Genomic DNA, 27,528 nt, shown 5'->3' with positions numbered 1-27,528 from the left:
CTTATCATAAAAGATGATGCATTAACTAATTTCTATAAAAGAACAGATTTTTTTTTCCCATGAGATTCTTGAAGATAAAAGGAAACATAATACCCAATTTTTGATATGTTCAATCTCAGATGAACACTCTGTAAATGAGCATATTATAAAAAAAAAAAAATCAATTTGAGAAAATCTCTAAATGATTTAAAGGTAAGAACCATTAATATAGAATATGGCATAGCAATAACATTTTGTAAATAATATATATTTTAGGGGCTTCCAAGTGAAAGTGATCGGTCTATTTAATAAATGTAACAGGAACATGTGTTTATATAGTCTTGTTTGTTTTTTTATTATATGTAGTTATTATTAATTATAAATAAGCGTTGGGACAAAAGTCATGTATACCACACGTGATTTGTCTGCTCATATTTGAGGATAATCGTCTTAATTTGAATTTGATTCATTGGTTTTAACGAATCCTAATATTATAATCCTTCATACAAAGCACGAGAAGCACAAATGGAATTTGGACCATTTCATATCGAAATTACTCTGATTTTTATATCTGAAATCCATAGTTTAAAATCCAAATTGTTCCAATTCGAAATCACATAAACCAAAATTTCCGATATTTGATTTATGTCTAACTTATTTACAAAACCTTCTGCACATTATGTATTTAAATAGTAAGAGTCCACCAATATATATATATATATATATATATATATATTAGAAGAATAGACTTGTATACATATATCTAATCTAATCATAATTATAGTATACCACATTGATAATAACATTTAAATTACATTTAAATTTATCATACTAACAAAAGTATCGTAAATTTAACGTTATACTGTTATTTTTAGTCATATCTGAAAAAATACGTACAAAAATAGTTTCGGCAAAAGGGTATTTTGGGTATTTACTTCTTTGTGAACATTCATTCATTAGCAGAAAGCAAAAGGCTGCGCATATCACACTGCACAGGCAAAGTATAGAAGAGCTATGGCAACAGAAAAAACACAAACTTTATAAAATTCTTCTTTACGCAAACCGTACAAGAGAAGAGACCAGCTCCGAGAGTCATCAGCTTCCATGGCCGCCCACTTGCTGGCTCTCGGCCGGTTGCTGCTGCAGCCTCCTCTCTCGCCACCTCCTTCTCCACCTCACGAACTCCACAAGAACCGAACTTCCACATATCGAAACTCCAAACCCTGCAAACGTCGCCAGAAGAACCGACAGAACGGCTTGCAGTTCCACCTGAAAAACCACGAAAACTGTCACCACCCAACTCGGGTTTTACCATAAAGATCCCAAAGATTTCGGCTTTTTTACGGTCAAGGTCGCAGATTTGCATCGGCTTCTACTCTAAAGATCTCAAAGCTTGCGCATTTTTTTTACTTGCTGCAGTGAGAAAGGAAGTAAGAGAGGCTTTGGAGGGTACGGACCATGGAGTAAAACACGTGGGCGAAGAGAACCACGAGAGCGAACTGGACAGAAGCGTAAACCCATACGAATCTTCTCACGACTGCACGCAAGAATCAGAGAGATCGGGTTAAGCAGATACCCAGATGCAAATAACGTTGCTCCATTCAAATGGAGAGTTAGTTATCTCGGATCGGATGCATTACCCATGGTTGATGCAGTCATCGATGCAAGAAGACCGAGAATGCAGGAAAACGGCAGAGATATGGCAATCGCACCCGTGCCCATTTTCTCGACCTGGACATTGATGGATGTATAGATTCACAGTTTTATGTTTAATATCCGAATGCTTGCCATGGTTGTTAATGATATGGTACATGTATAGAAAGCACAGTCAATATGGTGAAAAGAGTATTACCAGGAGCTGCTCAAGGAAACAGAAGTATGCAAGCATGCTGATAATTACCAGAACCGGCACCTCTTGCCATACCCTGAGGAGAAATGAAGAAGCAGAATCTCTTGCCGGTCACTTTGCAAGGCTTTTAAACACAGTTTGCCATTTGAAAAAGGGCTCAAAATTTACAAAGGAATGATCCAAGAAGGTTGACCCTTGGATTCTTGCAGAGCGGAATGAATGAAATTTTACAAAGGTTCAAACTTTTTGTTGTTGTGGTATCTATAGTGACAATGAGCCTTCATATTTCATACACTGCCATTTCAAGGAAACCCGTTGTGCAACGAGTATTCGGATATTCTTAATATAAGGTTCGGGAATTACCTGTATCCCGATACATCGTGAAGCTGAGCTGTGTTTCCTCCGGAATTCCGTCCAAGAGTGCTTTGAATCCGTAACAATGTCACAGGCAAATTCTTCACCTCTTGCTTGCACACATCACAAGTCTTGTTTCCTTTGATGGTGAACCATTTCAGAGCACATTCTTTGTGGGCAAGAGCAAGTTCCCCTTTGCAACTACACTCCATTTTTAGGGTTTCTCCCCCTTCGCATAGCTCAACCAAACAAATCCTACAAACAGCCTCTTCCTCGGGTATATCCTCTCCATCAGCATCGCTTGTTTCTGTATGATCAAGTACATTTTTTATGTACAAAGGCAAGAACACAGAGCATACAACAAATTGACACATGAATTTACCGGCATCGCAAGCTTGAGGTGTATCTGGCAACACATTTCCTTCCTTTACACGAGGAGTCGTGGGAATAACTCTGAAGAATGAATCCATTCTCTTTAAACCTATGTCCTTTCCATTAACAGGAACAGAAAGCGAGCGAGCTATCTGTAAACTCCCTTTGCTCTGCAAAAAAACAAACACGAGTACGTAAAATGAAAATGGCATTTCGAAAATCTTTTTCTCCAACGAGCCCTCTTCTCAATACACGAAAAGGGCTTACGCAAGAGTTTTGGGAAACAATGGTACTTCCTCCATGAGCTGACTCCGGGTTTGAATGAGCAATGGGTGTGACAGGTAGAGATGATGTTCTCTTGATCCGAGGCGTAAAGATCTTCGAAAGAGATAAAGATCTCGATATCGAGGCCTTCTCCTGCATCCCAGAAGGCGAAGAAACCCCTTCCGATCCCTTCTCGATATCGGAACAAATGATTCTTGGTTTGAACCCGACTTTAGGCAGGAGATTCCTCAAGGAAGACTTGCCCCGGGAAGAAGCAGAACCAGAAGATGGACCCGGACCTGGAGAACTCGCTGCCAAAGCAAAATTCACCCTTCTTGGAGTTGGACTAGGAGTTGGAGGCATCTTGATTACGACCGAATCCTCGGATGAAAGTGCAACTGCTCTTGTGGGTATTTGCAAAGATAGATTCTTTCGCCTCCATCGTTGAAATTCTGTGGACCCTTCTTCTGTTATAGGCTCCTCAGCCTTGTAAAGAAGGACAAGGACGATGACAAATGATGTTAGAAACTAAATTACACATAAGCATCTCTTTCTTGGATGAACCAACTAGTTATCAACTTAAGCATATCTGGAAGGTCTAAATGGGAACATCATTATCCTGCAATAGATCAAGGGACGGTCACAAATCTGAAATTAAAGATTCTCAAAAACAACTGATCTTTCATCATTTCAGTCAAGAATCAGCAAGAATGGATCCAGCTCTCTCTCATGTTCAACTGTCGCTTTGGACTTCCATACACGCAATAAATCACAAGAGTTCAGTTACAGTTCCATTCACGCAATATATTATAGAGTTTCAGTTACATAAACGGGAAAAATATGAGCCAACAAAACGCAACTCCGTCGTTGGATCTCGATTTTGTGGTACGCAACTAATCCTTTCAGCAAATCCCATATAAAATATTATCCAAAAGATCACAGCTTTTGAATCTGAAAGATTCATCAGATGAACAGACACATATGTTCTTGCGTGTAAATATATGTCTGTGTTTATGATGAACAAAACTTCATACCTGATTTGAAGCAGGGGAGGTATCGCCATGGCTTGAACCAACATTAAGAGGATTCTCCTCATTACTCATCACTTCACGCCGTCAAAATACAGAATTCAGATAAACTTAATATCCCCAAATTCAAAACTTCTTCACAAAAGCAGCAAAGAAAGAGGAAGAAGAGATGTTTTGGGTTATTACAGCTAACAAACCACCGACAGGAGAAAAAGGAAACAAAACCTCTCCATATTAGAAAAAAAAAATTCGAAAGCTTTTTATTAAAAGAACAGACAAAACTCAAAAAACAAACTTATACTCAAGTTCCACAATTTGCTCAAAAGGACAAGAGCGGCGTCACACTGCACATACACACAAGCAAAAACCCCACAACTACACGAAACCCAGAATCCAATTTTCAAAAAGGATGAAACTTTAGTTCAGAAAACGCTAAAATAAGAAGAATCAGATGAACCCAGAACTCGAAATTTGCCCAAAAAGGAACAAGAAGATGTGAAACCCCAAACTTTGTTCTTGGGGACTGTATTGATGGTGGGAAGAAGATAGTGGGTTTGGGTTGTAAATGGGGGATTAGTAAGAAGGAGAAAAGGCACTGGGAATGAGAGGGAAAGACATGATTCTCATTTATTGGTATGGCGAAAGAAGGAGAGAGAGAGAGAGAGAGAGAGAGAGAGATGGGCCTACTTCTACTGTTCCTGAGAGATTTGCCCACTTCCATCACCAATTGCTCTCTTTTCAATTTTTTTTTTATTTTGCAATTTTGATGTCAATTTATTTCGTGGATAACCGGAATAAGTGTTGGCTTTATCGTATGCTCGCATTTGATGTGAACATATCTATATTTTTGAAAGGACATGCATAAATAAATTATTGTTCATCACAATTGATTTGTTTTTTTTTTTTGTTTTTTCTGCGTTTGTTTTGTATCCACAAATTTAATCTAACATTAATATTAACCTTAAGGGTTCCAAACTGTTTTTCAGCAGACGAGGACCAATAGTTTCGTTATATTTGTTCACAAATAAAAAAAACTGATATTAAATTTATTGGTTCTTATATGGTTTGAATTGATTGGAATTGAAATTTTATATCTTGATTCATTTCAATAGTTACTTCTTGCAATATTTCCTACTTATATTTTTAATTTTTGTTTATGTTTATGCTTAAACTAAGGGTTAAAATTAAAAGAAAAATATTTAAAAATTTATGGTCCATTGATTCATTATAGCAAATATGGTATGAATGCTTTATATCGATTTTTTTCCAATACAAAGGTTATGATCCGATTAGATTATATAAATTTTTTAAAAGAAAAAAAATCTTTGATAATGATGCATCAAGATCATGAGTAAAGCTTATGCTATGTTAGGTGTTAAAGATAACATGACATCTCATCAATATTTTTTTATTTTATGTGAAATAAAATGATATGGTGACGTGGCATTTTGTATACTTTTTTTCAACTCACGTCCATTCCACTTTGCCATCATCAATTATGTAAAGCTTTCACTGTTATTTTGTTAGACTCTGTATCAATCAAAATGTTTTAGGAGTTGCTAATTTGATATTACGTATTAGGAGTCATCATCTTCCATTCTTTAAACGAAATCAAGTTGAATCGAATCTAGTAATATAGTTATATTTCGATTTAAAAACGGATTGAATATATTTTTTTCTTCAAAATCAAAATTAAGGTGATCTAAATTACATGTAATAGTGATAATAAAATTTTAAATAAAAACGGATTCGAATGAAATTGGAAAAAAAAAATGAAACAAGATATAAAGATAAATAAATATAACATTTAGAAACAAAAAAATTCAAATTTAAAAACAAAAAATCATATTATAAATAACAATGATAATTAAAAAAGTACTTTTCCATTTTTCATATATATTTATATATGTATGTATATATATATATATACATACATATATAAATGACTTTAAACTATAAGGCCCACGAAAAAAATAGGCGGCTTGTATATTTGAGTTTCACTTTGGAATAAATGCCCTAAAGAAAGTTAGTTTCTTTTTTGTATTTTGCCAATTTTTATTTGCTGTATATATATTTTGCCTCTTTGGAAGAATCATAACTTTTTTTTTTTGTTCAAAACAATTTAGGAGTAATCATTTTCACGAACGAAAAGCAGTTTTTGACTTGAATTTTGAAATATAACTCTCCTTTATTGGAGGTGTGAGATTGAAGATTTTGTTTCATAATTATAATTATATGTACTCCTAATTAATTGTACCGATTATTAATTATCATGTAAATCGTATTTTAAGTTAATAGAGATAAAATACACGACTATCCGTCCGTGTTTTTTCAATGGTCCAAAAAGTGTGCATGTTTTATAATTAATTATCAAATATAATGAATGTGTTTTGGATGTATAGTCGATATTATAATATAATTTATATTCGATAAGCATTTAATTCTTGTAATATGGACACTATGATTAATTATTAAATTGATTATACACTTTCTTTTTTTTTCGAATGGTCCGTTTTATCTTTTGCTGATTTCTCCGACAGACATTCTCTCATGCGGAGGAGAAAGCAAATTTTTATGCTTCCATACCTACGATCACAATCAATTAGGTACAAATCCGATATGTATAAATATACGATATATAATTATATTAAAATTAAATATATTCTAAAAGTTTATATTGCTTATATATATATATGAACTCGCGATTTGTTTCAACTTTCTATAAGTATAAAACGTTAAGCATTTGCTAATAATATAAGCATATATAGAAGAATCTAATAAGTGGTAAGTAAATGTAAGTATTGAGATTATTTATACAAGTAAGACGCGCGTTTAAACCGCCAATGATTTAATTATGTCATGCAGAATCTGTATATATCATACCGACGTAGTTACATGCATACATGCATGTACATATATTAATATATATATATATATATATATATATATATGTGTGTGTGTGTGTATAGATGTTGGGATTTTGGAAGTGGGAAAGATAAAAGAATATTATCTTTCTATAAAAGAAAAAGAAGATTAAGAAATCCACCAAGTATTGAAAATACTTAAACCGGTTCATATAAACCAGAAAAGCCAAAATACCTATACGCATGAGCATACACACACACACATATGTGTACATATATATGTATTGTTATATTGGTATGCGTGTGTATCTATATGATTAGAGAGGCTTAAAAAATGAATTTGGAACTTAAAAACAAAATATATCAATCAGTTAGTTTTTTTTTTTCATTCGGTGAATGAATATCTCAACCACCAAATTTATGAAATATACGTTGTTGGAAGATTTAGATTAAAATATTACATTCTTTTGATAAGTTTATCCAAATATTTTTATATATAGATAAAATAAAAACATGTAAAAGTCAAATCTAATATGGCATAATACCAAAGCGATATATATAGGTAATAACGAATTTTAAAATGGATTGAATGGACCGGACTCCATAACAAAGGCGGTCCATTATCCAATTCCCATCATTATAGTAACTGTTACACTCATACATATATATATATACACACACACATATAAAGCTTCTTCCAAGCTCCATCAATGGTGTAAGACCAAGAACCGCCATTAAAAGCCAAAGAACGGGCTATTGCTTTCACTTCTTTCACATGAAGGAAGAACTCACAATCACAAAACAAAAAATTAAAAAAAAATCCATCTTTCTTTATTCAGATAAATGATGAATTCCCCCCAAAGAAGAAGAATAAGCAAATTGCAGAACACAAAGCATATATCCCAACACAGGACAAAAGGACAGAAACAAGAACATACAACAGCGAGTTAGAGACACTGACAAAGAGAAAATATGAGATGAGAATGAGAATGAGAATGAACTAACCCGAAAAGATTACCGAAACTCGTTAACAGCCCATAACCGCGCAGTTATACACAAACACGCCGACGTTTTCCTTCACCCCGAGAATTTTCCAGTCCAAGTTTCCGTCCTCCGTTCTAGACTCGGGCAACCACGAGTTCACCACTATGCCTTCCCCTTGAGGACCTCTCTGCCCGCCCACCACCAACAGCTCGTCCCCGCACGGTTTGAATGCCAGACCCCATCCGTTTGACGAGTCTGCCAATGGCGGAAGCCTTCCCATCACGTTCCACGTGTTCTTCCCTTTGTCGTACTTCTTCACCATGTTGGTGTTATACTCGAGAGTGAATAGCTCGTTGTTCACCACTGCAACTAGAGGTGGAGCCTGAGCTGCTCTGTTCATGTTAGGGTACATCCCCTCTATCTTCCTCCACTTCCTCTTCTCCAGATCAAATTCCTCCCCACAACTCAGCGAGTCTGTCGGGCTCGACATCCCGCCGATCAAATAGAATTTCCCGTCCATGAAAAACCCGGAGCACAGCCTACGAGGCGAGTGCATGTTCGGCAACATCTCCCATCTGCCCGTCGAAGAATCATAAAGCTCGGCTGAAGCCAGTATGTTACCGTTCTTGTCGGTTCCTCCAGCAACAATGGCTATTGAACCAAGGCTTCCCGAGGCAAACAAGCAACGAGGCCTGTGCATTCCTTCACACTTGATCCAACTAAGAAACTTCAAGCTGTACTTCCAAATGGCAAAGTCGAATAACTCTCTCCCGAAAACCAAAAGTTCGTCACCAACCGCTAACGACTCTTTATCCGCATGGTTGAAGCACTCGTCACAAGGCATCTTAGGCAGCACCATCCATTTCTTCTTTTCGGGAGAAAATGCCAACCACCCTCTCGGGTCACAAACCATAAATACAAAATGCTCGACTATACCCAATTGCTTCTTCAAACCAAACAAATAATCACCTTGGATCAACCTGTTGTACTTCTTGTTTACACACGATAGCGAAGGGTAGTCGGATCTCGGAACCCAAGCAAGACAATTCAGAGCTACATCATCGATGAGACCCGGGAGAAGCGAGTCACTTGATCCCAACCGAACACGACCATCGTTCACTCCCGCCCTGGCCTTCACAACAGAGACAGAAACTTCTGTTCCATTTCCATCCTCCACTATATCCTCGGAAGAACGCTCCATAACCATGATTGTTAAACCAAGTTTCTGTAAATTGAAATTCCCCAAACAAAGAAAAGCGAAAACAAATCTGAATCAAGAAAAAATTGTCAAGATTCTAGTACCAAACACCTGTTCCCGTCAGCAACTTTGTCCCAGTATCCCGAAAACAGATTCCGATCTTTGCCCCCAAACAACCTCCATTTGTTTATTGTGCCCATCAATTCAATCAATCAAACTAATAACACCCATTTCGATCTTTAACCCAACCGGAGAGCTCCAACTTCGACGTGCGGCTGGAAATCAGGAACCCTTGCACAAAAATCGGATCTTCGAACCAAACAGTTCGACAACCAAATTGAATTCGGGATTCAAAATCCAACCACCAATGTAGAACCCGACAACCCAAGAGTCATTACCGAATTGACGGAACGCCGATGCATGTATCGCCTCGTTTCTCTTCGATTGCAACCAGAATCATCTGAAAAAACCACGGAAATTCAGATAAGCATGAACTGAACCTAAATCCTCATTCACAAACTTCAAAAACACAAGCAGCCTAACCGATGAAATCCCACAAAGATTAATAAGAAGGAAAAAGCAAGATCTAAATCCGAGATTCGAACCCTAAAAAACCGGAAAACCGGAAAGGGAAAAGGTCCAGATCCGAAATTCAGGATCAGGCGAATCTCATAAACGGAAAAGAGAACCCGAAAAGAGGGGGAACAAAAATCATGCAACAAAAAAAACAGCAGCGAAGATTGTCCGCAAGCAAGCTTACCCAAAACCTCCGATGGATCGATTCGGATCTCGTTATCACGGGTCACTTCAGTGACCTGCCGGAAACTATTCCCCTGTGAAAATTTTGCCGGCGACCGGCATGGAGGCGGAGAGAGAGAGAGAGAGAGATGCAACCGAGAGATACTGAAAAATGGTTTATAGGGGAAAAGTATGGGCAACAAAACGGAAGCGTAAAAAGAGAAAAAAGCTGTATTTTCATTCTAACCCTAACATTTTTTATATTATCATTTAAGCCCCATCGGATATGCAGTCTTATCTATATTGATTTAATCACAAAAAATATTTATTATTAAAAATTTAGGATCTCTTTTTATAGCTGCGTAATTTTAAAAAAAATATATATAAAAAATTATAGATATTTTAATGAAAACTGCGCCACGAATTTTTTATTCATACGTAATATTATATTACGATACAATACTTGCGTAAACTAACAATTGGAGTATGTTGATGTTACGGGCCCATGATATCAGTGACATAATAAATGAAATTAATAATTTGTATAGAAGAAAAACTCAAATACTAAGGGTAATAATGATTTTGGATATTTCTATTTTGCTTCGTTGTAAAAATAAAATGAATCACAAAAATATATTAATCAATAATATGTTGAATTTAATATAAAAATTAATTGGATATACGGTTTATTAAATTAAATTTAAAATTATTATTAAAAATAGGAAATAAAGTTATTTCTCTCCTAATAAATTATCCGGTACGTGTTGGGTTTTTATGCAATTAGTGAAAAATAGAAGGCTCAAAATAGTAAAACTAAAGAAAAAGATGGCGAAGGGGAAAAGAATTGACTGTTCCTTGCGGCGCCAAAAGGTTTGACCCAATTAATTACATTAATGCCACCAGCATGAGCCTCGTGATTATCCCTTAACCCAGAATCTTAATGCACGTGATTATCTCACACAACCCCCTCTTTCATATTTTTTAATAATTAAAATAAAAAATTAATACTAGTTTGTATACATTTAAATCTGAGATTAGAGGTTTTGCGTTTCTAATCACGTTTTCTATTTTTCTCTAATTGAGTTTGAATGTAAGATAATGTATTAGTTAATATTACAAATTTTATTATAATTAAATATGTTGATTGGATCATTACATAATGCTTCTATATAAATTCGGATTGTATAAGAAACACAATAATAACAAATTATTCGACCAATTTATATTTAAACAAAAGATCATAATAACTTAAGTTTGGAATCAAATCTTGTATGTTAATTTACATATTTTTGGGTGATTCGGAGTTATATTATTTATTGTGCTTAGTGTTTTGTTTTTGGCAAATCGGGCGAATAAATTTATCTTATCTTCTTGAATTCCATGTTTGGGTTCATTTTGTTAATCCCTAGTTTAAGAGATTAATACAGGATTAACTATACAATTAAAGTTTGGTCAAACTCAATACGGTGGTTTGACCATTTTGACCAAAACGGTTTCGGCCGCCGAGAAAGAGTCAAGAAACGGAACTGGGTTTGAATGATCTCCTCCTACGCGTACATAGATATTCTATATGTATAAATTATTATAATTATGCACCATCTTTTATTAAAATAAAACACAAAATATCATATCATATTTGTAATGGTTTAATCAATCTTATTCTATAGATTGGTGATAATTTGTTGTTCTCGACATTGAATCCCTATATATATTAGATTAAAAAAATTTAAAAACAAAAGAAAAAAGAATCTCTTCTGATCCATTGACAATAACTAAAATATTCATTTCAATTCGGTTTTACATCGACCAACAATATCCATCATTCTATTTAATTTCGATTAAAATTTGATTTTTATAAAAAAAATATATATATATATATTAAAAAATCATTTTCATTCATTTTTTCATACTCAATTTTAGGTTGGCTATATACTACAAACTATTATACATTCGAGTCCTTTCGATTTTATATAAAATAAAATATCCCTCACAAATTTGTTATAAAAGAGGATAACGAAACATAAACGTGATTTTGTACGCACAAAAAACTTATGAAGGAGAAATAACTCGTCCCTAAAAACACCCAAAAAAGAAGAAAATCATATAGTATCAAAACTTGTATAGCTTAAGCAGTGGCCAGCAAAAAAACATAAACAAAAGAACCCTAATTCATTAAAAAAAAAAGGGGCAAACTCCTCTCCCGCGTGATTCTCCTCCTGGGTAACTTGCATATTACGTAACCGTTGACACAGAGAACTAACCCTACATGTCATAAGCTTTGCTCTGGTGAAACCACAAGACAGTTTTCGGACGATCATCCAACCAAGCTTTTTTTTACCTTCAGTTGGAATCCGAGATTTCGATTAGGGTCTCGATCCCGTTGGATTCTGATTCAGTCCCTCGAGCGGAATTGCGTTTGCACCAGCACAAGTACTCGGGAATTCGTCCGTCTTTATCGATGACCCATGGATGCTCCGACACATCTTTCAGTGTCATCCTCTGTTTCGGATCTGCATGCCATATGAAATGAATTCAGCCCTTTCAACGATCACAATATCTTTTTCGCTGGTATGTAAACCCAGAAGGCGGAAATATACTCGAAAGTTCGCTATTACAGCAATCGAGTTTCGCATCATGACAAAACCCAGGACTTGCCCGGAAAAGTTAGATCTTTCGGGTCAAATGAAGTTTCCCCAATTCATCTGTTGTTTGGTTCTCTTTTTCATGCTATTCGGTCACCTAAAGGTCTAAACTTTACTACAAAAACTGACTATAAAACTCACCTTTGCAGAGAAGACCTTCGATCAAGCTTCTCAGAAGTGGATTCAGTCCATCAGGAATTATCAAAGGATTATGAACAATCTGTCAAAGAAAATGCCCAAAACGAAAAAAGGGCGTGTTACAGATTTCAGAATTCAGATAGATCCTCGAGAAATGCGGTATAAAACCCATCCAGGATCTAAGTTCAGCTTTTGCGCTCTCACCTTGTCATAAGTATCCTGAAGGCTCTCACCGAGAAATGGGTACTGTCCCAATATCATACAATACAAAGTAACACCCACTGCCCATGTGTCTGCAGCTCTGCCACGGTAAGTTATACCTGAAAACCACTACCAATTAAAAGGTTTGTACACTAAGTTTGAGATTATGCATCATACTGAAAAGAAGCCAAACCTATGCAACACTCTGGAGCAGTGAAAACAGGAGTCCCTGGAGATCGGCGGAGTTCATCCTTATCATCCTGTGGGTCAAGAGAATTCACATTCACATTTGCTTATATATCACGAAACTGATGGGGATGAGGTAAGATTAAGATTAGGTTTTGGCTTTATTACTACCTCAAAGGCTTGGCTGACGCTGAAGTCTCCAATCTTCACTGTTCCAGTGCTAGTAACCAGTAGATTGTCAGGTTTAATATCCCCGTGAATAATGTTCTGTTTAAGCATCGAGCAACATAAGACATCGAGAGTCATGGCGGTAATCAGGAAAATCAAAAGATGCGGATGAAGTAAGAAAATAGACAATGGAGGTCATATACATGAGCATGAAGATACATCAGGCCAGCAACTACGTCTCGCAAGTACTTTCTAGCAGTTTCCTCTCCAACAGCACCCGGTGGTCCAGATTCGTCATAAGCCCATTTTCCATCAACATATTCGAGGACTAAAAAAGGGAAGGGAGAAAAAGACATAACCATAAAAAAACTAAGTTCTCACATGAGATGAACTTGGCCAAAAGGGAAGAAAATTCACATGAAATAACAAAAAAAAAGGGGGGGAAAGGAAAAATAAATACCCATGTAGAAATGATCAGTCTCGGGGTCATCAATCACTTCAAGGAGATTAACAATATTTGGATGCTCCAGCATTTTCATGATCATAACCTGAATAGTGAGATTCAATGATGTGTAAACAAATGAAAGCATATATACAGGATTATCATCATTCTCAAACAACACAAAACAAATGCGGCTTCAGAATTTTTTTTCCTGAGTTTTTCTTTCCAAAATAATAAAGCTAAAAAGAAATGGTACCTCGCGGAGAACATCGCCCATAGCCGTTTCTGAAGGTGCAACCCGTAGCTTAAGTAAATGCGACTTGTGAAATGCCTGGCAACCGGAGTATAAAATCACCATAATACAAGGAGGGAGGATATAAATTAAAGAAATATTATTTAACATAATCTGCACTATCCATACTATAATGACTGGAAATTATAGTTCAAATGGAATAACATCACAAAAGCAGACAAAACAAAAAGCTTTCCAGTGGTACTAGGAAAAAGAACAAGAATATACCTTGATAGCATAATGCTTGCCATCTACAGTGCTTCGATATAGAACCTGGAGTACATGCAAAGAATAATGTTACCAAACCCAGAAACCTAGGATGTGTTTGCTCGAAGAACAGGTTGAGCATGCAAAATGCATGCATAGAAATGATATACATAGATGTGTTTATATGTTCTCATTTACAGAATTTTTTTAGTACGGATGTGTGTTCAGAAACTGTGATAATGAAATAAATAAAAAAATTACTAAGTTTGCAAATGATAGTGAGGTATGTTTGAAACAGAAACCACTATAAAATCCAAAATTGCTCGGGAAGAGGAAGTGACCACAATGAGGATCACAACTTTCCTAAATTTTCATCCTTTCATTTTCAAAACTCGGTAAGGACAGGCTCCTATGCTTTTCTACCACACAACAGACAGCTAAACGTGTTCATAAGGAATTAGTTTCGTGAGATATATTTCAGCATCTGTTTCAAGAAATCGAGGGGGTGATAACATTGTATGTAATCCATCCTTACCACTTTGCCATAGCTACCGGATCCAATTTTACACTCGCGAACATACTCATTGATCATCTTGTTTCCATTTTCATCCTGAAACTCAAATAAGAAATAAACAAACACAGTTGCATCATCAAACAAAAAGAGACTTGAATTCAGAGGGAAAAAATGAACTTGCTTGGCAAAGCACATTATATGCGAATACAAGAAGCCATCTACCTCCCCGCGGATAAGTTTATTTGTTTCCTTCACTGGACACTGCCTACAGATCAGCCCATTATTTAATCTAAATTTCAAGATTTCCTCGGAGCGCTTCGAACGGTTCTGCTGCTCCACTTCTTGGGCATTGCTAGTTTCATCACTATCACATGAATACGTATCATCGTAATCCCGTAGATGATCATCTATCAAAAGATCCTGGGACAGCCCGTGATTTTTATTCATATAGGGCTTAGATGATCGACGGGTTCTCCTCGAGCACCCTAAGCACCCAAAGCATCCCATTGCTTGGATAAATGAAAAGCTATCACGAAACATCGTCTACTCCAAAAAAAATCTGCTAATGAAAAATCCCAACTGCTGAAGCTAACAAATCTGGAGCCTGTAATACATTGGATTAACAATCAACATCATGGCTTGAGTACACAAAAATAATCCATCCTACAACACAGATAAAACCTATCCCAGGAGCAAGCAGACAAAACCAGATGAATCAAAATCACCCAAGAACAAGAATTGGACAAACAAGCATCTCACAACCCAACCCTACTACAAGCAAAAACCCAACAACAGTAACAACAACAACATCGCCTTAATCCCAAGTTTATTTGGGGTCGGTCGTATAAACTCTTCTTTTCCATTCATTTCGGGTTTGCGTCATATTCTCCGATATTTGCAACATATCCAAATCATTTCTAATGACTCGTTCCCAAGTAAGTCTAGGTCTACCCCTTCCTCGTTTCTTCACTTCCATCCTTATACTCTCTAATTTTCTAACTGAAGCATCTAGCGGTCTACGTTTTACGTGTCCAAACCACCTTAATTGTCCCTCATGTAATTTCTCTTCTATGGTTATGACTCCTAGAAACTTCAAGCAACCATTATGATGTCGATTTCAGTATAAATCATCCTAATACTCTACAGTTCACCAGGTTTTCCCCATAAATCATTCACAAACAACCATTGCACTAACATCAGCAACTCTAAAATCAAAATTAGAAGCTCTAGAAGAACAAACACCAATCAAAATCTTACTCTGCAAAAACAGGTTTCGAGGGCTTCAAAGCCCGATAAGCTTCGTTATTCCAAAGGATGCCACTCAGCCAGATGAACAAAACAACTCGAAATATTAAAGCTACTAAAGCTTAAACGCAGCATCCTTGAAGATCCACTCTATAACAAATATATTTTTAGAAATCTCAACTCTTGGACACCCTTTTCTCCTCCTCAAAAGCCAAACGTTGAATGTATATCCCCAATTATTAAATCGAACGACAACTCCAATAGCCACGAATAAAACAAGGATGAGCGGGGAATTTCTGCAAAAGGAGACAAATTTTCATTCAATTAACTACATAAACCAAAACCTAATACAAATAAAACCTTTCAACAATAAATATATCAAAGAAGATGAGAAATCACATTAAAGATAAGATCGAAATTTCTGGCAGAAAAGAACATATCTTTTCTACTATTTTCTATCCCAATCATGACATCACATGCGAATAAGGAAAAGGAAAATCGAATTGGAACCAAAATTCCACACAAAATACATATATATCGACGAGAAACGTCGAAGGCGAGAAGAAGAACAAAAGTCCACTGACCTTCAAAAAGCTATACAGCCATGGCTTCTATTATAGATAGAATCCATAGAGCAAACCTGATGCTTTCTAAACAAAAAAAAATAACCCTAATTTCGAAATCGATTGCACACCAAAAAAAAAAACTTGTTCTAAATCATATGACATCTTCGGCGATGAGAACCAAAATAGAAAACCCAGAATCCAAAACAAACCCTAATCAACAATGCAAACAATAATCTTACATCGATCGATTCGAATTTGGAATTTGATCCGAACAGAGGAAGACGGAAAATTGGGAGAGAGAATTTGCCGCGAGCTAGGGTTCGAAGGCGTCGTGCTTTAGAATAACATCAAAATAACTTCTCTCTCCCCTTCCGTATCTTTTTTTTTTTAGTTTTGAGTTTTTTTTAAAGGTTTCGTTACATGCAGTTATAATGTTATATATAGCGCTCTCTGCAAAAACAAAAACAAAAGCCCTTTTATTAAAACTATTTCTTTACAAACTATTTTTTTTTGTAAATATCAAAATTATTCTTGAAATAATATTAAACAGTTTTAAAAAATATATTATTTTATATTTTCGTTTGTAACACCGAAATTATCAGTGAGTAATTATAATCTAGAGATCTAATTATTCCGATCCTAAGATTGTGGAATCCGATTTTAAGTGTAATGTAATTTGCGAAATTCAATCTCAAAATAAGATTATTCGGGATTCGAATATTGGGTGATTTTATCAAATCCTATTATCGATCGTTTACGTGCATTAATCATATAAATCTAAAAAATAACGACCGGAGATAAACATTTCTATGTCGGTTTTCTATATTTGTTCATCGATATTATTCGATCACTAAAAAAAACTTTATATATATATATATGTTAAGGTGATTTTATCATATTTAGAAATGTAGCTATGGTAGGTTATATTATAGAAGAATAATAACTCATACCTATAGTTATGATATGATGATTATAATAATAGTAGAACATTATAAAAAAGATTTTCACATTAATTACGTTTATTATTTCGATACACGATTAAAGAGTCGGAAAATGTTAATAGAACTGAGTTTGTTTGTTTTTTTAAGAAATAACCAACTCGCGATAAAATGAAAAATAAAAATTTGTTCTATAACATAAACTAATCAAAATATTTTAAACCAAAAAAAAACTAATCAGAATATTACATAATCTAAAAATAATATATATATATATATAAAGGTCTAAACTTTACTACAAAAACTGACTATAAAACTCACCTTTGCAGAGAAGACCTTCGATCAAGCTTCTCAGAAGTGGATTCAGTCCATCAGGAATTATCAAAGGATTATGAACAATCTGTCAAAGAAAATGCCCAAAACGAAAAAAGGGCGTGTTACAGATTTCAGAATTCAGATAGATCCTCGAGAAATGCGGTATAAAACCCATCCAGGATCTAAGTTCAGCTTTTGCGCTCTCACCTTGTCATAAGTATCCTGAAGGCTCTCACCGAGAAATGGGTACTGTCCCAATATCATACAATACAAAGTAACACCCACTGCCCATGTGTCTGCAGCTCTGCCACGGTAAGTTATACCTGAAAACCACTACCAATTAAAAGGTTTGTACACTAAGTTTGAGATTATGCATCATACTGAAAATATCTGATTGGTTCATATCAGCGTGACAGGTGTGAATAGGTTCGATTTGGAAATCGGTTTTGAACTGGTTTAGTTTGGAATGGTTTGGTTATTACTTGGACCTTAACCGACAATAAACCGGCCGGTCAAGAAAATTCCGGTTTACTCGTGATTTAGTTAGTTTCTCTTTGATATCCGGAAAAGGTCCAAACTTGCAGGGTGGGAAAAGGTCTGTGAATATGGGGGATTTATGCAAAGCATCTTCACTTTCAAACTATCATTTGCTTGCGTACCACGGCAACATGAGATACATTAAAATTTTCAAATGTTAGTTTATGATTTTATATTTATTTTTTTTTATATTTTTGGTTCCAAAGTTTTGATCTTTAAGCCTTAACATGAACTCAAAGAGTCATCTTCTTTCTCTGGAGGAAGCAAAGACATATAACATGCTAAAAGTCAAACCCCGCTCTTAATCTCCATATGTTTCTCACTATCTATCTATATATATATATACACACATACTTTTCCTCGCCATTGTTGGACCATGTCACAACACACCAAAGAACGGAATGGTTGTTTGGGACAGCAGAAGAGAAGAGAAGATTCGAGTATATGTGTCCGACCCGCGAGTTGATATCCGAAATTTCGGATAAATTTTTTTTTTTTTTTGATAATCCGGAAGTTCACTGGGCCTTTGGCCCAACTACATCTCCCAGAGGACCGGGGCAGCCCATGTGAAAACCCCTCCCCAACCAGGAATCGAACCGCCAACCTCTGAGTACTTTGCACCTATCTGCTGACCACTCGCCCACAAGATGTTGGGTAAATATTATATAATCTTCTCGAATTTTCTCTATATCTCTTAGTAACGAGCAGTCGCCTGAGAATGAGTCATTTGCTCATTCAAGTTATTCGATCTCAGCAGTGACCTCATGGAGAGGAGGATGCTCATAATGGCCGGAGACGACGAGTATTCGGACATCATCCTCCGACATGCAGAGCCCGCGCAGGTTCAAAGCCTCGACCACATTCTGCAATTGCCTGAGAAGAAAACGACCAAATGCTGGAGATTTACATAGCTAGCTATCCGTTCATGGTGAATTCAACGTTTTGATGATTTTGTTTTATTATTATATATTTCTATTGTATTTTGTGAAAATAAAATAATGGACAGGGGAATATATATATATATATATATATAGCCAGTTAAATCTTATATTCTTGTTTCTTGTAGTGCCATGTTTTATGCACATTTCTATCCAAGAAAACAATTGGGTCATAGTTCAAGAATCACAATCAGAAAGAAACCAGGGGGATAAAAAGACAAAAGTTTTTGCAAATTGCACTATTTCAATATGTATACACACACACACACACACATATATATATATATATACACTTAGTATGCATATCTGTGGAATATGGATTTGAATTTAAAAAGGTTTGATCTGAATTTCCTCGGAAGCAAGTGTTTTTATGGGTATCAAGAAACAGCCTGGAGATGCTTCAAAGTTCAAGACCACTTCGACTAGGCTTTGGCTTCAATTTAGGAGCTAAATACAATTAAACTATAAAATCAATCTTTAATAATCTAAAAAGGCGCATTTTTCTAGGTGGAGTTTCATGTGATCCAACTCCAAGGACATTAAATTACGTTTCACGTCACATGAACATACATGACTTCAATGCACCATTATATATATATATATATATATGCATGCATGGACTACACGTGGAATTATAGGGCGATTTCCTAAGACTTAGCCGACTCTCTTTAAAATATCACACAATTCCATTGTTGGATATAGAGAGAGAAATTAGTGGGTTGCTTAAAAATGAAATAAACCCTAGTCTAAATTTGCAATAACTTTAGATATGGAGTTTCTAATTGTAAATTGGTCATGCAAATTTCTCTTGTTACGGTTGAGAAATTTTATGGAAACAGCCATAAAGCAAAAAAAAAATTGTAATTTTGTAGTTAATTGTGTGTTTTTTTTTTCTCGTTTTCGTGGTATATGTTGGCATGTTTCTATGTATATAAATATAATTCAAATCATATTTTCATGAATTATATATTTTTAAAATAGACAATAGACTGATTAAATAACATTACTAAAGTATTTCTATAATAAGGACGACCGACTTTGATGGGTATCGTTTATGATTTTGGTCGAAATGATCCCAAATTAATTACAAATGCCAATAATGCGTTTGTAGCTTTGCGGTTACATGAAAGATAAAACGAGCATTGAATATAATATATGATATGGTAAATCATTCAAAATGAAATATAGACAAATGTTAGAAGCACCTGTATTTATAATATATTTATTGAAATTTATGGAGAATTTAAATTTACATTTATTTTTTTAAAATTTGTTTGAATTTTGAATTTGTGACGAAGTTTACAGCATTAATATAGTTTAGATTTTTTAATTAAAAAAAACAAAAAAAAAGCTATGTAAATTCAATTCTCCATCATTCTCAATATATTCGTATATATGGGAAGGCATGCATGTAATTTAAATGTGATTTTAAGCATAGTCTTATTCTTAAACACGAAAAAAAAATCCAAATACAATAACACATATGTAATTACACGCATTGATTATCATTTCATGTATGGAACACAACTTGTCATAAAAAAAAAACCCATTTCGTATTGTTGAGGTTTCCACGTCGGTAAAATTTTATAAAAAAAAAAACTTCGAAATGAACACAAATAAAGTTGGTTTAGTTTATTATGACAACTTGTTCGGATTTCTTCCAATGATAATAAATCAAAAGCGAAGCCGACCATTTCGAAAAATTCGAATTTATATACAATACAACAAAACGTGTAACGATGTGTGTACGCGTTTCATTTTCAAAACCCTAGTTTCCAAAAGCAATTTTATGCAAACGTGAATCTAAAATCATGGTACCAATATATATACATATATATATATATATCAGAATATAACACAACATTCTGCAATTTTCAGAAGCTTTTACGTAACATTTCCTTTTGTATAATATTTGTCTCTCCCCCGTGTTATTGAGCTGACTTTTTTTTCAGATTTAGACATTATTTTTTTTTATAAAATAAATTAGGTCAAATCTAAATCTATTGGTATTACCAAAAAAAAAAAAGCTGTCTCTTCATAGACTTGAGCACGTGAAGCGAGAGAAGATCCAAATCGTTAATTCAGCCGTTTCTCGCTGCTTATTTTCAGCTTCCTCCCCCACCTATATAAGCCGCTCTTCTCCTTCCCTCATCTATATCATTCGAAATCACAGAAACAAAAGTGTCTGTAAGTGTTCCTGAACAGGGCATTACGTACACATATACACACACTTGCATATATACACTCTGAGGGTTCATCTGAATCGAGAAATTATGTCGAGGGTTTTCGCGGTTTTCATAGTTCTTGTGTGGGCTTTGGCACAAGGAGCGGTTTCAGCGAAAGATCAGTACAAGAAGAAATCGCCTCATGACGCTGCTTCTACGCACTACACGGTGTTATCTCCTCTGGCTTCGGGCCGGGAACGAGTTCTCTGCCAGGCGAGAGGAGCTTGCAACCAGAAGATCCTCACTTGCCCGGCCGAGTGCCCGGAAAGGAAGCCTAAGAAGAACAGAAGACAGAAAGGTTGCTTCGCCGATTGCAGCAGCAAATGTGAAGTCACCTGCAAATGTATGTCTGTGTTTCAACGTCTGTCTATCATGATCGCGTTTTCTTGAACATTTTGGACCATGCATAGACCTTGCGGGCATACATTTTCAGACATCTTCTTGAACTTTTTTGCGCCATTTTCATGGTTACGGATCTTGTGAGCTAATATGGTGTTTGGTATGTGTGTCTGAACAGGGAGAAAAGCTAACTGTAATGGGTACGGATCTTTGTGTTACGACCCGAGATTCGTCGGAGGTGATGGAGTGATGTTCTACTTCCATGGAAAGAAAGACGGAAACTTTGCGATTGTTTCAGACGACAACCTCCAGATCAACGCTCATTTCATCGGGACAAGACCCGCTGGAAGAACCAGAGACTTCACATGGGTTCAGGCCTTCAACGTCATGTTCGACAACAACAGCCTCGTCATCGCGGCCAAGAAGGTTCAATACTGGGAAGATTCCGTCGATGCCCTCGTCGTGAGATTTGACGGGAAAGAAGTTACAGTCCCTACAGACGGAGAAGCAGAATGGAGGGTCGATCTGGAAGAACGCGAGATCGTGGTGGAGAGAACTGACGAGACAAACAACGTTAGAGTCACGGTTTCAGGGCTTGTTCAGATGGATGTCAAGGTAAGACCAATCGGAAGCGAAGAAGACAGAGTTCACAACTACCAGCTGCCGGACAACGACGCTTTCGCCCATCTCGAGACCCAGTTCAAGTTCTTCGATCTGAGCGACAAAGTCGAGGGCGTTCTGGGAAAAACGTATCGGCCGGGCTACGTCAGCCCTGTCAAGGTCGGCGTTCCAATGCCGATGATGGGCGGCGAAGACAAGTATGAAGCTCCTTCGCTGTTTTCGCCTGTCTGCAATTTATGCAGGTTCCGAGGAAAAACCACTCTGAGTAGCCTCAGTGAAGACGGAACGGCTCAGTACTGATTATAAAAATCGCTGTTTTGTCGATCCATTAAGTTTAATCAATTGTCTAAATCCGGTTTTTGTATCGTTAACGAAAATATTTGTCGTTTGTTTCGCCTCGTCAAAAGTTTGTATTGTATTGTATTGTATTGTGGATGAAATACATAATAAAAAGGATATCTTAAATTTGTCCATCGTTAATATTAGGTTTCTTGGAACGCAAGAAACCTGCAAACCCAGGATGAGAGTTGTATAACGGTTTCTTGAAACGCAAGAAACATGGCTATGGTACATAAAAGAGATCCTTCTGTTGCTTATTGTGCTTTCTTGCGGGAAAATCCAAATGGAATGAGCGCAGGGCATCTGCAGGATCATCTTGGTTTGACCAACTAAACCAATTCCGGTTTAATCGGGTTTATCTTCCGGTTACACAAAAGGGTCTTCCAGAGGAACATTTAAAGAAAATACCCTTGAAATATTCAATAACTATTCATATATGGACCATTTAGATTTATAGAATCCGGTTGAAGTGACCTCATTAAAGCATGTAATGACTTTCAATATATTCAGGAGATTAGATCATTATCATGAATATCGTTAAATTAGTCTCAAAATTTTATCTTAAGAGTAAAATAAAATAATAAAACATTAGAAAAAGGATGTAATAATAGTAAATATTATATAGAGGCAAATCTGTCAAATCAAAACAGGGTAAAAGGCGTAAACATCATAATAAGGTGACACTGTTATTTTCATTACACCCACCATCCAAATCTCTACCACACTTGCAACTAGGGCTGAGCGTTTCGGTTCGATTTTTTGGAACCGGACTGAACCGAACCGTTAAAACGGTATTTTTCCCGACCCGAAATCGCTGTTATTTCCCGAATATACCATTTTTAGAGAATCAAATTTTTCCGGAACCGAACTGAACCGAACCGAACTTTAAAAATCCTGAAAAACCGAATATTTTAAAAGAAAATCTATCATTTTTTTAATAAAACTCGGAACCGAACCGAACCGATACCGAAACCGAACCGAACCGAATACAATAAAAAACCCGATTGGTACCTATTTTTATAAAACCGAAAGAACCGAACCGATTCATTCCGTCCCGAACCCGAACCGCTTCCCGAAACGTCCACCCCTACTTGCAACTTCTTAGACGATTTACAGTCTATCTTTTGTCTATTTTTATTTATTTTCTTAATCATTTTATCAATTTTGAATAATTCATTCTCTCTCTCACACATATATATATATATAAGCATTCATATACTCATATATATATATATATATATTATATAATATTATGATTGGTGGTGATTGTACCTATCAGGAAAACTGCAGACATAATCTTTGTTTCCTTAGGGTATTGGCAAAAGGAAACGCAAACTGTTTCACCAACAAAGTGCTCAATTTCATCTGTAATTTTTATTTAAAAAATCTACCCGAAATAATTTTTTTCTTATTTTTAAACGATAGATATAATTTTGCAGTACATTTTTTTCTATATAGCAAGACGATAAGAGACCTATATATATATATATGATCTACTATAAATTTTCTTAAAAATATCAAAACAATACCAAAAGAAGATCCAAATAAAAAATGAACTATTTTAAAAATGAATATTACAATATCGTTAAAACTATTGGAATAAGGTTTCGACCCATATAAAAATAAAAATATTAAACCGATATCAAATATTTTTTTTATAAAAAAGAAGAAGTTTTCAATTGATTTACAGCTTAAGGGTTGAAAATAGAGCCCACCACACATCAAAGTTGCTAAATTTATTTTTTATTTTTCTTATTTTACAAGCAAAGTAGCAAGTTGCTCTTTCCATTATCATACCACACAAGATCTGAAGAATTATCAATAAAGTTATGTCTTTTATTTATTTATATTATTAATGCTGTTAATAAGTAGCCATCTCAAGGTCATAGCATGCAGATATATTAAATCTTTAATCAACGAATCATAAATCATGATTTTCCAAAATACAAATCATGATTTATTAATAATTATTAGATTTTTTAGTTGTGCTGTTAAAAAAAAAATTATTCCCTCACCTGAAAAACTCACTTATAAAACCCTCACTCTTCCTCTATTTCACACACAAAAAAACACTTAGCCACTTGGGTTACTATATATACTTCGGCCATGGAAGCTTCTCCGGCCACCGTCCTCCTCCTTCTCCTCGCCTCCGTCACCGGAACCCTAGCTCAGTCGGCTCCGGCGGCGGCTCCGGCGCCTCCAGGGCCCACAAACGTGACAAAGATCCTGGAAAAGGCGGGACAGTTCACTGTCTTCATACGCCTGTTGAAAGCCACCGGAGTGGCGAACCAGCTGTACGGACAACTGAACAATTCCGACAACGGGATAACGATCTTCGCGCCGAGTGACTCGGCCTTCTCGGTGCTGAAGTCAGGGACCTTGAACTCGCTCACGGACGAGCAGCAGACCGAGCTGGTTCAGTTCCACGTCATACCCACGTTCATATCCTCCTCCAACTTCCAGACGGTGAGCAACCCTCTCCGGACCCAGGCCGGAGATTCCGCCGACGGGCATTTTCCGTTGAACGTCACGACCAATGGCAGCTCCGTAAATATCACGTCGGGGCTCACCAACACCACCGTCTCCGGCAACGTTTACAGCGACGGCCAGCTCGCTATTTACCAGGTTCTTTTATTATTATTTTTTTTTCTCTCCGGTAAATTTTTTCAAAAAATATAATTTGGATTTTGAACCCATGATCTTATATAGAACTATAGCTCTCAAGATCTCCATACAATCATACACGAACGGTCATTAGCTTATAACTATATATAGAATTTCCATTAATGAACATATTAGAATTAAATCCGGTCTACGCTGATTTCATTTGGTTTAGCGTGCGTGGTTTAGCTTGGTTTAGCTCATTGACCGGTCCCGAATGATTTTTTCATAATTTGCGAGTAAGAAATTAGCCATTAATTAATGTATCATGAATTTTAAATGTAAGTATAAGGATTAATTTTGAATCATAATACATGCCAATACATGATTTTGAATCCACCATCTTCTAAAGTTTTTTTAAAAAAAATATTACACTGTTCTCATTGACATTTCTATCTCTCAAAATCTCAATACAGTCATCCACGACCGGCCCGTATAAACTACATGTAACTATCCACTAATGCACATATTATTATATATAATCCCGGTTTACTCCGGTTTAATGGGTGCGGTTTAATCATCGAAGTTTCACGTGACACTTCGAAGATTTGGATTATCCACTAAAACACATATCAGAATGTAAAACCGGTTTAGCTTGGTTTAATCTTTGACTGTTCATATGACGTTTCGAGGATTTGAACCCAGTTTTCCCATAATTTATGAGTGAAAAATTAGCCACATAATTAACATTCAAATACACACTGATGAATGTATGTATATATACATACACAGGTCGACCAGGTATTGCGGCCTCAACAGGTGTTCGATCCTCGCCCTCCGGCGCCGGCGCCAGCGCCGGCGAAGTCGAAGAAGAAGAAGGGTCCCGAGGAAAGTCCCGACGAAGACTCTCCGGCCGATGCCTCCTTTGCTCTTCGTCTCGTTGGTTCTTTTCGTGATACGTCGTCGTTTTCCGTCTTCATTGGATTTCTTATTGTATGGTTCTATTTGTGATGAGAATTGGATCATAAAGAGTGATTCCTTTTGTTATTTTGTGCCTGAAATTCCGTGTTAATCTTTTTTTTTAATGTTTTGATTCATTGGTACTTACTCTCGTTATTATTCGAAGTTTTTTTTTTCATGTGAGTGAATTTTTTAATGTGATTTTCTTCTCCATTAAAGATTCAATTTTTTCTAATTCTAATGGCAATTCTTTGATAATTATAGTAACCATTAAAATATCTTCATTTAATAATTTTTATTATAATTACAAGACTGTCCGTAGCACGATATGATTCTGTCTATGAATCTTAATCCCCAAATAAAGTATGTTCCATAAAAAGAAATAAAACGGAATGTAATTTAATTTCGTAAGATAACTCAAATGTCATATAAGTAATAATCAGATCCAGGAGTTTCTTGAACATTTTTTTGCCCTTCATATCATATTGAATGCTTATGTCGATCGATACATACACTTCTGACGGTACAACCCGTGAACGACTAATTACAACGCTTGAGATCTGACTCATCACGACATGTCATATGTGAATAGCGGTCCATTACAAATATTAAAATAGTATCATACTTAAATATTATTTCAATATCATATAACTAAAGCAATTAATAAGTATAACCAACCCCAGCCAACTGCAATTTGAGACATTGATAGTTAATTTATCAAACACGATACTGTATGTGCCACAAAAAATAATAGATAAATTATAAGTCATAATTTTATTACATGTTGATTCAAATTGTAAATTTACTTTTTTTTTAAAATCTTAGATCTAAATTGAATTTCCATGAAAGCCAACAAATATTTAAGAATATTATTCTGTTCAAATCTCAATTACAAAAGATATTATTTTTCGGAGTATTAAAATGTTTTCAATTTTAATCCCACGTCCCAAGATATTTACTAAACCGAACCAAATCGATCCTAAACCGAGCTAAACCGATTCTAGTTGTTTTCTTTTTTTGTTTGACTCCTCACTTTCTAAATTTTTCTCCCCATCATCACCTCCAAATCCAGTTCCATCATCCATGGCCTCTCACATGAAATTAGATTCGACGAAGACCCAATTGCGAAAACTAACACGTTTTATTCAACAGTAAGCGATTTACATGGATCATCAAACAAACCCAAAATCATTCCAGAAAAAAAGTAGAAAAAACCCGGCGAAATCTCCGATAACAAGACCGGAAAACCCAGTACAATCACCCCTCCAAAAGTTAACCGGGTCGGGTCGGCCGGGTCAGGCATCGGATCCGGATTTGTGGCGGTAGAGCTTGCCGAAGACGTGGAGAGCGGTGACAAAGCCGATGAAGCAGAGGCTCATGACGAGAACGACCGTCGGAGAGATCTTCAAGCCCGGAGTTTCGTCGGTGTAGAACCTTAGCATGTTACTGGGTCCTGATCCGGCGGATCCGGCGGGCCACGCCCC

General features: G+C 35.9%; 5 protein-coding genes across 8 annotated transcripts; 2 read left to right on the top strand and 3 right to left on the bottom strand.

The window, feature by feature from the left end:
• Positions 1-884: 884 nt before the first annotated feature.
• Positions 885-4,510, bottom strand: LOC104810853. The gene is made up of 8 exons (XM_010537299.2): positions 3,853-4,510; positions 2,822-3,304; positions 2,565-2,724; positions 2,192-2,489; positions 1,832-1,904; positions 1,620-1,710; positions 1,437-1,516; positions 885-1,248 (listed from the first exon to the last, which is right to left on the bottom strand). Exons 1-8 carry the CDS (start codon positions 3,919-3,921, stop codon positions 1,075-1,077), a joined length of 1,428 nt encoding a protein of 475 aa, XP_010535601.1. The 5' UTR covers positions 3,922-4,510; the 3' UTR covers positions 885-1,074.
• Positions 4,511-7,444: 2,934 nt separating this feature from the next.
• Positions 7,445-9,809, bottom strand: LOC104810851 (F-box/kelch-repeat protein At5g60570). 2 transcript variants are annotated; one of them, XM_010537298.2, is made up of 3 exons: positions 9,653-9,809; positions 9,291-9,352; positions 7,445-9,201 (listed from the first exon to the last, which is right to left on the bottom strand). In XM_010537298.2, the coding sequence occupies exon 3, from the start codon at positions 8,899-8,901 to the stop codon at positions 7,738-7,740; it is 1,164 nt and encodes a 387-aa protein (XP_010535600.1). In that variant the 5' UTR covers positions 8,902-9,201; positions 9,291-9,352; positions 9,653-9,809; the 3' UTR covers positions 7,445-7,737. The 2 variants fall into 2 exon arrangements, with proteins under 2 accessions (XP_010535600.1, XP_010535599.1); XM_010537297.2 differs by having other exon boundaries at positions 7,445-9,352.
• Positions 9,810-11,646: 1,837 nt separating this feature from the next.
• Positions 11,647-16,630, bottom strand: LOC104810850 (serine/threonine-protein kinase GRIK2). 3 transcript variants are annotated; one of them, XM_010537295.1, is made up of 14 exons: positions 16,471-16,630; positions 15,678-15,961; positions 14,643-15,024; positions 14,442-14,516; positions 13,928-13,972; positions 13,664-13,738; positions 13,426-13,513; positions 13,169-13,293; positions 12,969-13,064; positions 12,805-12,871; positions 12,615-12,730; positions 12,414-12,492; positions 11,969-12,140; positions 11,647-11,892 (listed from the first exon to the last, which is right to left on the bottom strand). In XM_010537295.1, the coding sequence occupies exons 3-13, from the start codon at positions 14,958-14,960 to the stop codon at positions 11,971-11,973; spliced, it is 1,254 nt and encodes a 417-aa protein (XP_010535597.1). In that variant the 5' UTR covers positions 14,961-15,024; positions 15,678-15,961; positions 16,471-16,630; the 3' UTR covers positions 11,647-11,892; positions 11,969-11,970. The 3 variants fall into 3 exon arrangements, with proteins under 3 accessions (XP_010535597.1, XP_010535596.1, XP_010535598.1); XM_010537294.1 differs by having other exon boundaries at positions 11,647-12,140; XM_010537296.1 differs by lacking the exon at positions 15,678-15,961 and having other exon boundaries at positions 11,647-12,140.
• Positions 16,631-21,135: 4,505 nt separating this feature from the next.
• Positions 21,136-22,593, top strand: LOC104810849. The gene is made up of 2 exons (XM_010537293.2): positions 21,136-21,527; positions 21,702-22,593. Exons 1-2 carry the CDS (start codon positions 21,233-21,235, stop codon positions 22,442-22,444), a joined length of 1,038 nt encoding a protein of 345 aa, XP_010535595.1. The 5' UTR covers positions 21,136-21,232; the 3' UTR covers positions 22,445-22,593.
• A 1,943-nt stretch (positions 22,594-24,536) lies between these two features.
• Positions 24,537-26,191, top strand: LOC104810848 (fasciclin-like arabinogalactan protein 12). Its single transcript, XM_010537291.2, has 2 exons — positions 24,537-25,108; positions 25,877-26,191. The coding sequence occupies exons 1-2, from the start codon at positions 24,590-24,592 to the stop codon at positions 26,093-26,095; spliced, it is 738 nt and encodes a 245-aa protein (XP_010535593.1). The 5' UTR covers positions 24,537-24,589; the 3' UTR covers positions 26,096-26,191.
• The last annotated feature ends 1,337 nt before the right edge of the window (positions 26,192-27,528 follow it).

The sequence above is a fragment of the Tarenaya hassleriana genome, unplaced genomic scaffold (genome assembly GCF_000463585.1).
Source record: "Tarenaya hassleriana unplaced genomic scaffold, ASM46358v1 Cleome19, whole genome shotgun sequence".
NCBI lineage: Eukaryota > Viridiplantae > Streptophyta > Magnoliopsida > Brassicales > Cleomaceae > Tarenaya > Tarenaya hassleriana.
This window is presented reverse-complemented; position numbering and strand designations above follow the sequence as displayed.

Coding starts and splice junctions, on each gene's coding strand:
- LOC104810853 (XM_010537299.2), bottom strand. CDS start 3,921: ATGAGTAATGAGGAGAATCCTCTTAATGTTGGTTCAAGCCATGGCGAT. Junction 3,305..3,852: donor CCTCCCCTGCTTCAAATCAG/GTATGAAGTTTT, acceptor CTTCTTTACAAG/GCTGAGGAGCCTATAACAGA. Junction 1,905..2,191: donor CACGATGTATCGGGATACAG/GTAATTCCCGAA, acceptor ATTTCTCCTCAG/GGTATGGCAAGAGGTGCCGG.
- LOC104810851 (XM_010537297.2), bottom strand. CDS start 8,901: ATGGTTATGGAGCGTTCTTCCGAGGATATAGTGGAGGATGGAAATGGA.
- LOC104810850 (XM_010537294.1), bottom strand. CDS start 14,960: ATGTTTCGTGATAGCTTTTCATTTATCCAAGCAATGGGATGCTTTGGG. Junction 14,517..14,642: donor ATAAACTTATCCGCGGGGAG/GTAGATGGCTTC, acceptor TTTGAGTTTCAG/GATGAAAATGGAAACAAGAT. Junction 12,493..12,614: donor TTCAGGATACTTATGACAAG/GTGAGAGCGCAA, acceptor TTTCTTTGACAG/ATTGTTCATAATCCTTTGAT.
- LOC104810849 (XM_010537293.2), top strand. CDS start 21,233: ATGTCGAGGGTTTTCGCGGTTTTCATAGTTCTTGTGTGGGCTTTGGCA. Junction 21,528..21,701: donor ATGTGAAGTCACCTGCAAAT/GTATGTCTGTGT, acceptor GTGTCTGAACAG/GGAGAAAAGCTAACTGTAAT.
- LOC104810848 (XM_010537291.2), top strand. CDS start 24,590: ATGGAAGCTTCTCCGGCCACCGTCCTCCTCCTTCTCCTCGCCTCCGTC. Junction 25,109..25,876: donor GCCAGCTCGCTATTTACCAG/GTTCTTTTATTA, acceptor ATACATACACAG/GTCGACCAGGTATTGCGGCC.